Raw genomic sequence first — 10,028 nt, 5'->3', positions numbered from 1 at the left:
GCAATGTTCGACAACGGAAGTGAAACAAATATCATTTAGCACGACATAATCGTGTGAAAAGAAAAAACAATAGTCTACTTGTACATAAAAAATCATGACAGCAGACTGACTCAAGGGAAGGTAGATGAGAGGAAAGGAGAGGTCACATGAAACCAGTTAGGCCTATATTCAAATATTACACATCAAGATCGCACGAAACTAACGAGTCGTGTTTGTTTGTTTGTTTTAATATAATTAACACCACCGAACAAGGCAACATATGCACGGCTTGTAAAAGCAAAACAAACAGGAAGCGTGACCTTTGCCAGCACTGGCATTTTTCTGCCTACAAAAGGGTCGCCAATAAAGTCAAATCAACAACAATGAAAACGCGATTTGTAAATGTGTGGATTCGCCACCCGCTCCTGTTACATGCCCATGGTCATGGCGTGTGGATGTCATTGCGTAATGCGTGCGCCCATACACATGTACACCATACGTGCAATTATCGTATCCGCCATCTTGAAAGACGTAATGGTAAAACAAACCCGAGCGAACCGCATTGTTTTTCGGCTCTATATGCTGAGCTCCTAGGAAGGGTGCCCGGGAAATTTGACTCTCTCAGTGAGCCAATCAGACGGCGATGTGGTTGCTAGAGGCGGAGCTTAACATCGATTGGCACCATCGTGTGGATGGGTGATTCTCACCTCGCATCGCCGCTCGGACATTGTCTTTGAGAAAGAGGTGAATCTTCAAAGCCCGTTTTCTTGCAATTTTGTCAGGCTAACAACTTAAAAAGTGCATTTTATTTCGCTTTCCATGCCCACTTATGGTGCCAAAGAATGCAAGTGTTTTATATCAATACAAAGCTTAGAAAATGGGCAATGTGATTTAGTGAAAAAATGAATATTCAAAATGCCCGACTTTTGCCTGAAACCGTTGTCGCTGGTCACATATGGTTGACCAGTGTGTATCTTGTACACTTTATTTGTTCAGATATGTGCCACAATGCACTGAGTGAATACAGTGGACTCTTGTTTTAACAAAGTCCTTGGGACCGGCAGTTTTCTTTCGTTATATTGAAATTTCGTTACAATCGAACAATTAAACAAAAGAATTGCATAGAACGGATAATGTTACAGCCTGAATTTTTACTTCGTTGTAACCGGAATTTCGGTATAACCGTATTCGTTGTAACGGGAGTGCACTGTGGTGGCCATTGAATTGTGAAACCATTTGTATAAATGCTGACCCACAAAATTTTACTGGTTCGATTGATACAGGTCGAACACCATTCTCTCAAGGACAAAGATCTCTGTCACCATTGCACTTCACTTTGTGGAAATGAGTCATGGTTAAAGTGTAATCAGTACTCCTGAACATCAAAGCTTTCTCTCAGATCTTTACTTGATAACAAACTGCCATGTCACACAAGTTATTAAATTGGAAGGTTATGTATACCAGCAAGAGGGGTGGGCCATAAGACTTTGCTAAGAACGAAGTCTGTGAAATTGTGAATGTGTGTTGGTGATCACATATAACCATTAAAATATGCGGCTTTAGACCCAAATTTTTGAATTACAAACAAAGTGTTTAAATATTAAACATGTTTTCAAAATAGTTGAATAGCTTTTAACATGGAATACTTGCCCTAAACTTCCATATACTGAAAATATCAATTTTCGGGAAAAAGGTACTTTTTTTTCAATTTTTTCCTTTTTTTTTGCAGTGAGCCTAAAACCCTCTTACCTTTTGTCCTGATTTTTGTTTTCATTCTTTCCTGTTTCATAATGTCAAATTCAGTCACTCATTGAGCTGTGAATACAAGTCCCAATTCACAAAATAATCTACTTTCAAAATATATGGTCAATATAGTAATTGATTAAGTAATTAATCAATTGAATCTTATGTATCTCCACTTCATCTTATCAATTTCCATGTCAAGAACTGAAGATGAGCGGACCTAAGAGAGGAAAACTTAAACTAAACATGAATTACAAGATGACAATATATGTGTATGGGATAAGAAGAATTTGAATTGCCATGCAATATGAATCAAACCTTTCCATTAAGGATTATACATGGAATATTCATAAAATACTGTACATATTAATAGAATGACTTGATTACTATTGTAATGCTGCATGCACCATATATTTAGAGAGTGTGTTTTCTTTTTGCCAATCAGGATTTCCTGTGGTTAAAGTTGTGATCTTGGAGTACAGTAGTGAACGGAAAAGTGTATGTATGCACCATGGAGCTACAACACAGATCCATGTATGCACATAGTATTCATACCCCCGCCAAACGAAGTTTGAAGGGGGTATATAGGAATCAGCGGACGGTCGGGCGGTCGGGTGGTCGGGCGGTCGGTCGGGCGGTCGGGCGGTCGGTCGGGCGGTCGGTCCGTTGCAAATCTTGCGTCGCGAACTACTTCTTCAGTTTTCAACCGATTCCCATAAAACTTGGCACAGATGTGTGCCTTGGGTTGTAGATGTGCAAGACGTATTTTTTGACAGTACCCAAAAGTACGTTGCCATGGTAACGGCATATTATGGGCAAAAATGGGTACAAATCTTGCATCGCGAACTCCTCCCACAGTTTTTGATCAATTTTTATGAAATTAGGTACAGATGTTCATCTGAATATGTTAATGTGCAAGACACATATTTCCGCAGTGGCAAAAAGTGCATTGCCATGGTTAACGGCATGTTATTGGTAAAATATAGGGCAAAATGCTTCATGGCAAAACTGCTTCATCAGTGTTCTTCCAATTCTCATGGAATTTATATTGAATGTTTGTCTTAGGATATAGGTCAGCATGACACATTTCTTGACAGTGACAAAAAGTATGTTGCCATGGTAACAGCTCACATATTATGAGCCAAAATGATGGAAAATTTTGTGTTGCAAACTACTTCCTCAGTTTTTGCCCAATTTCCATGAAAATTGGTACAGATGTGTGCCTTTGGTTGTAGATGTGCAAGACGCATTTTTCGACAGTACCCGAAAGTACGTTGCCATGGTAACGGCATATTAATGGCAGAAGATCAAGGAAAGATCTTGCGGATTTAACTACTTCCTCAGTTTTTTGACCAAAGCTTATGAAATGTTGTTTTGACCAAAGCTTATGAAATGTTGTTTGGCGGGGGTATAACCAGTCGCTGTAGCGACATTTCTAGTTGTATCTGGATCAGAATTGATATTTTCACATGTTGTTAAACTCACGAAGAGCTTCCAATTCTTGAAATTCACAAAAATAGTTTTAAAAATGCAAAATATATGTTGTGTATATATAATACAGTAGTTGACTTTCAAGAAAGTATTTGGAGTTCAGAATATCTTGATTGTTTTGTATGCAATTATGACTTTCTCACTTCAATAAATGTGGTATTATCATCAGCTGGTGTAATACATGTTCTGCCTTTCTCTCCTGTAAACCTTCCTTTAAAAAAAAATAGCTGTACATGCAGAGCCGCTGGAGTTGGCGTGACACCGTCTTCCTCCGCCCACTGGTCCAGGTCATTGCTCTGTACCTCGCCCTCTACACCTGCCTCAGCCGCATCTCGGACTACAAGCACCACTGGAGTGATGTCTTCGGCGGGGCCGTGATGGGTGGCACTGTTGCCGCGGCGATGGTATGGTGAGAAAGAGAAAAAAAAAGAATCACCAGGGAGATTTTTTTTTTTTTTGGAAGGAATGCTGCAATATTGAAAGTGACTTTTATTGATCTCTTTTCTGTTTTTTTTTTTTTAATGTTTCATTGATTGGAACTCTTTTTGGAATTCAAAGTGGAATGCACAATCTAAAATTTACCACACAAGAAAATGCCCATTTGGTTTTCAGGATGTTGTTGTGTGTAATCAAGTACAAATTCTCTGTTTACAGAGAAAACACCAAGCAACATTGTTTGTTGGGGGACAAAATGACACAGACTAAGGCAAACTGCTGTAAACTTTTCAGTCTCTGGACAAATTCACCTATTATGATGTTTGCCAAAAATGATGTACTTACTTAAACAAATAAACAAAGTAACTGAATAGAACATTCAAACTCCAACACACATTACAGGAAAAAAAAATGATACATTGCTGCACAATTTGTAAGCAACACATGCAAGGGGATGACAAAAAACATTGTCATCATGACAGCAATAGAATATCATCAAATTGCATGGGGGAGGAATGAAGGAATTTGTGTCCATTTTCTTTTCAATGCAAACTTTAAAATCTTGATAGTTTGCATTTGTGACTTCTTTGGTTCTCAATCTCTGATGTTTTCCCCCATAGGACCTGTGAAACAAATTCTTGTTCTAATTGTCATTTGATGGGTTTTTGTTCCCATATCTTCCATTTTCAGTTATGGAATGTCTAGCATGATTTCTTGCATGAAATGATTCATAAGAAAATATAGGAGAAAGTCTCACCTAATAAAAGGAATGAAATATCAGTTTTACTACTTTCTTTTAATCACCACTACCTGGATTTTTGTTACAAAATTCTGTGCTGGCATGCTGGTCATACAATACATAAAATATCCCCTTTTTCTGTTGCTTTACCCTAGCATGTATGTTATGCTACCCAGGTACCACTACTATCAAATTCTTCTGTTTTTCCACCTTAATTTTGTTCACCAGTTAGTGATTGAAAATGAAATATATGACCACAAACAAAACAAAAAACCAACAAATCAACATGTTTTCAGACATTTTCATTTATTACAAATTACATCCATTGTCCTTCTTTATTATGGACAGTGACAAAACTTTTTTTTTTTGAAGATCAGATACATCTAGTTCAGGATTTGTTCACCTTTTAAAAATCTGAATGGAAAATCTAGAGCAAGAGCAAGTTGTTACAAATTGTATCTTCTATACATCAATGGTAACAAACTGCCCTTTTATTTGAAACTAATCACATTCACCTTAGAATGATTTGCCTTCTCAATACTCAACTGAAATATCAGAAATACTCTCAGAACCATTTGGACAGCACCAAAAATAATGGTCATTAAAACTGTTAACTATCACATCTACTAAGTATGTGAAACATTATATTTTACTCAATTTTGAGAACAAATCTACTAATGAAAGAGACTTAGAAAGCAAAATACTGCTCATATGAAAGAGACTTGAAAAGCGAAACATGGATTCACAAATGCTCAATTAGTCTTTTTTCCCCTCGAAAGTTTAGCAAACAGCCTGAGCTGCTGTGAGACGTGCCAGACAAATTTGCAGCATCGTCTAAAGATCTAGAGATACAAGATGACTCAGCAATGTCTGATCAGACTACATTGTCTTCATGGAAATCATTTCTAGGGCAGCAAAAAAGAAAGAAAGAGCCCTTCCCCCCCCCCCCCCCAAAAAAAAAGCCCTGAAAATTCCTCCTGATATGCCGAATGCAGGAGATTTGGTCACATCACAGGGTCACATCCATTATCTTTGATCAGCTGGCGCTTCATTGCCATGGCAACAGGGGATGAAGTGATGGAGCTGGCCGGATGATGCGTAGTAGTTGTTGACAGATGCTATCCCAGGCCTGACTTTGAAATGAGTGGGTCTAGCATATACATCTAAACTCACACCCTTATCTTCATTTCTCTGGAGGAATAATCCTTAATGATGGCGTTCCCTTTGTATATTGGATGTGCCAACAGGGTGGGGGAGGAGGTATGGGTGTGGGTGGGATGGTGGAGATTTGGAGGGAGTAGGTTCCATGTACAATCAGATTTTGAGAGCTCTTCAAAATGCAAAGCAGTATCTATATTTGCACATTATGATGAACAAAGCTGATTGGGTGTCATTTTGTCCACCACCACCATGTTTGCTTGTCTGCTGTCTCATATTGACACTGATGAATATCCAGAATATACATAGCGCTATTAATTAGTAGTGATATACCACATCAATTTTGCCATTCCTTCTACTCCTTGGTTGATGATTTTTTTTCTCTCTTTTTATTCGTATGCAATGATCATTAACTAACAGTGACATATGACTTGCTCGTGTAAATTATGGTACAAAGTGAGTGCTTAGCTGCAGATGCATATTATATTTGTCTGTGTTACAAAGTTCTGCATCCATGCTTGATAAACCTAACCAAGATATAGCGTTAGATGATTTCACACAATACTAATGCTTTACTCTGAGATTTGTTTAACTTCTGTATTGCATGTCATCTAGTTGTCTTAATAAGAACCAAAATTGTTTTTCTTTTTTTTCTCTTTATCTTCTTCTCTGTTTTTGTTTTTGTTTTTGACTGTGTAAATCTCATATAATGTTCATAAAATCTGTATTAAAAATATGTGTAGTTATTCAAATGCCTTGGCCTTTATATCATAATCTTCCTCATCATCATCTTTTACCCCTCTTTCCTGTCAGTTGCATATGAAGCCTAGGTAGAATTTTGGTATATGATATACAAAATCTTTTAATTCAATATGTTGAAATTGCATAAAACAAGGTGGAGTCAAGATTTGTTTGTATACTGCCAAAAACTACCCGTGCGGAAATAACCTATTTTGATTCAGGGACATTGATTACTGTGAGGCTGAAAATATATTTGCCATGCCTTAAGTTATTTGGGTCACCACGCAAACAAAGCACTCAAAGTATTAGGATCCATTCACAGGGGGTTACAATGAAAATACCACCCTAACCAAAATTAAATGAAAACATATATATTTGAATAATATGTCAAAATGGTCAGCTTGCCAATAGTTTGTAAACTTGTGAAATACTGCAACTCTTCTTTCTTTCATTCAGGCATCAATATTGACCTGTGTATATCGCTGCAATTCTGCCATCAAATTGTACTGGCAGTCATCCATAAGCTGTTCCTTTGAGGACAAATAAAATCCGCAGCAAGGCATTGACAAATTATTTCCTGTAGGGTGCATTTGTTTATGAGATGACGGTTCTGTTTGCCATAAGTGGGTGGGTTTACAGTTTGAAGTTAATGGTGCAGTTGAATAATCAGTGTTCACTGTACAGCTATTTCAGCAATCAAAAGTTTGTTGATAGTTTTGACCACAGTTCTCTGTCATAGTATACCTATGGCATCTCACAAAAGTTACTGATTGCCAGCTCATTGCTAGTGCAGCAACAATTAATTGTGCATTCCATGCTTATTTACTTTTATTCAGACACAAGAATTAGTATAGCTAGCATCAGTCACTTAGATTGGTTATATTTGTATACATTTTGATATCAATTTGTGGCTGTAGATCTAAGTTGTGAAATATAAAGCACAAAATGGGTACATGTCACAGAAGTAGAGAGCTTTTAACTGCATAATAAAACGTATTTAAAAAAAAAAATGAAAACAGCAAATCTGGTAGTAATATTGTTTTAAAGCAATACTCTATTTTACACTCCTTTGGGTAGGACTTGGATATCCTGTGGAATATATGCTTGAAATACACATTGACGTGTATGTTTGCTGAAACAGAAACTCTTGGATGCCTTATACCATAGATGCAGAGGCGTGGTAGATGATGGGTTAATATATCTGGGCGTGTCCTCAGGAAGGGTGCCAAAATTCCCTCCTACGAGTCTGTCATCTACCAGGGGTGTGTCCTTGGGAAGCTCCTAGGGTTAAGACCCATTGACAGTCTGGATAAGTTTAACTAGTTCGTTTGGATGGTGGGGGGGGGGGGGGAGGGAATCTTTTGAGGGGTGTTTTATGGAAGAAAAAAGGAGGGTATATCCTTGAGAAAGTTAGGAAACTTCTCGTTATCATCAAAATCTATTTTCAGCGTGCTCACAAGTTTTTAGCGTGTATCCTGTTCAGCTCTATTTCATTTAACTTACCTCATTCCATCTTCTCTTTACATCACACACCAACTACAAGTATCAGAAAGGTAGTAAGTCAGTGTACTTAATGCTGTCAATACCTTTTGCCTCTCAAACCATTGATATGTATAAAAAAAAGGTTAGAAAATACTTGTTTGATTGCTAATTACAGCAGCTTCCCATTAACTTCGCATTGATTTGTTTTCACCCCTCATAGGGTGTAGATGCCAAATATTTATGGGCATAAAATTATAAGATTTCGGAAATCGGGAGGTAAAAGACTATTTCGCAGTTGACTGAATTCAAGAACATGATTGTAAATATCGTGCTGCTCACGTGCGCTCAGCATGTAGGCATGCATGTGCACATTCATGTAGTAGGCTCAGCGTCTTAGTGCAACTGCTACCTGCCCATATTTCATGTACATTGCTTGCATACTTTGATAGTACTTATGCAACAAGAGGGCAGTATTTTGTTGGTTTGTTAAATTATTTTTTTTTTACTCAAAAAACTCACAGAAATACAAAGTATACAGCATCTATAGCATACTCTCTATTCCATTACCACGTTTTCCTTTCTGCTAAGCACATTTAAAGGATCTCCTCTTCCCTTATTTGTCACTTTACTGTCCTTTATCTTCTATCCACTGTCCATGTCATCACTTTATTTCTTCTCTGTTAATTTCATTCAGCTTACTAGTTTCATGAATCAGCCTGAAGAACCAAGTTATTGAGTACTTACAATTGCATAATGAACATGTTAGATTTTGCTCATTGCATTGGTATGCCTTCATATGCATTATCTTGATGTAAGAAACATAAGAGCACAATTTTTCTAGAGTACCAGTATGAATATATTCAGAGATTATAAATGAAAGCTTATGAAATGTGCTTATGAAATGAAATCTTTTTTATTTACCTCAATACCAGCAAGACTTCACACAGCTTTGATAGTAATACTCGCATGGATGCAGTTGTCAGAATGAATGTAAGCATTTATATAAAGTCTAAATTTGATCTATTTCTTTGTCTTTACCCCTCCCCCCGCTTTCTCATGCACTCCAATCTCTCCCTATCTACACTCTGCTGACCTATGTATTATCAAAACCAACCCCACCCTCACCAAAATTACTGCACCCCATTCTCCTGTGCATTCTACCACCTGTTCTTCACTCTAATACTCTCCTCACCCCACCATCGTTCTATTTTTAATACCCTCTTCCAATTTTACCCTATCACACCTAACCCCCTCCCCAATCCTTTATCCATTCAATTCCATCATACTCTTCCTCCCTGTATCCCACTCCATCCATTTAACTATCCCCCAATCCTGTCCCCCTCTCTCTCTGCTCCACCCCAACTTGCCCCACCCGTAATCCTCAACCTACCCATCTCTTACTTCTCTGCCTGACCCACATGGCCCCGCCCTTTCTCCATTGCACCTCCCTCTATCCAAACCCTTCTCCCTCTACCATTCCTCCTCTCCCCTAACACTTGTTACTTTCATCCATCCCACCAACAACCCTCCTCCCCCACCACCTCCCTCTCTCCGTGCCCCCTGCCCCTCCCTCCGTGCCCCCCTCCCTCCGTGCCCCCTGCCCCACCCCACCTCAGGCATTTGGAGTCTCAGATCTCTTCCAGCCAGGCAGCACCCCTGACAATCTCTCAGGGGGGCGGGGCCACGACCTCGTCTTTATGGAAATGAACCCACGCAACCGGCACAAAACAGACGGCCTGATGTAAACCTGAGTTCAACATCGCTGCCAGAATGTATTTCATATTCTTTCTTCGTATACTGCGTTCTTTTTTGGCAATTTATGGCAACTTCTAATTCATATCCAGTCTTATTCACATTATTTTTTTTTCATGCGTCTTTTTGTGTTTTCATAAAGCTGCATTTCAGATATTGGATGATTGTTAAAGAGATGTCCTATTATTATTCAAGGAATCATCTTAATGTGCCTGACACCAACAGGTGATCATTAAAAAAAAAAAATACTGCCCTTAAATTATTTTTCGAGGGGGAGGGGAAGCAGTTGATCTGCTCCCCTAACAATTTGCATACTCTTTTAAAGAAAAAAAAACTGAGAATATAACAGAATCAACTGTGATCGTTCTGAAGCTTTAATGTAAAAAGTGATCTTTTCTCATAAAGAGTATGACTTATCATATGAACTACTCATCTTCATCATGTTTTCCCTTTTTTATGAGAATATCATTTTTAAGTGTTATCACTTTCCCAAATTTACCATCACCCA

At 38.2% G+C, this 10,028-nt stretch overlaps 1 protein-coding gene across 2 annotated transcripts; it reads left to right on the top strand.

The window, feature by feature from the left end:
* Window positions 1-3,445: 3,445 nt before the first annotated feature.
* On the top strand, window positions 3,446-9,651 carry LOC139728647 (phospholipid phosphatase 3-like). 2 transcript variants are annotated; one of them, XM_071639584.1, is made up of 2 exons: window positions 3,446-3,617; window positions 9,385-9,651. In XM_071639584.1, the coding sequence occupies exons 1-2, from the start codon at window positions 3,447-3,449 to the stop codon at window positions 9,511-9,513; spliced, it is 300 nt and encodes a 99-aa protein (XP_071495685.1). In that variant the 5' UTR covers window position 3,446; the 3' UTR covers window positions 9,514-9,651. The 2 variants fall into 2 exon arrangements, with proteins under 2 accessions (XP_071495685.1, XP_071495686.1); XM_071639585.1 differs by having other exon boundaries at window positions 3,446-3,622.
* The last annotated feature ends 377 nt before the right edge of the window (window positions 9,652-10,028 follow it).

This window comes from Diadema antillarum, unplaced genomic scaffold (assembly GCF_040938485.1).
Source record: "Diadema antillarum isolate AM-2024a unplaced genomic scaffold, OU_Dant_1.0 seq00000189_RagTag, whole genome shotgun sequence".
Classification (NCBI taxonomy): domain Eukaryota; kingdom Metazoa; phylum Echinodermata; class Echinoidea; order Diadematoida; family Diadematidae; genus Diadema; species Diadema antillarum.
Note: the sequence above shows the minus strand (reverse complement) of the source record. Positions and strands in the feature narration are given on the sequence as shown.

Excerpts from the sequence above, each read along its gene's own strand:
- LOC139728647 (XM_071639584.1), top strand. The coding sequence starts at position 3,447 with ATGCAGAGCCGCTGGAGTTGGCGTGACACCGTCTTCCTCCGCCCACTG. Across the intron at positions 3,618-9,384 it reads GCACTGTTGCCGCGGCGATG|GCATTTGGAGTCTCAGATCT; the intron begins GTATGGTGAGAA and ends ACCCCACCTCAG.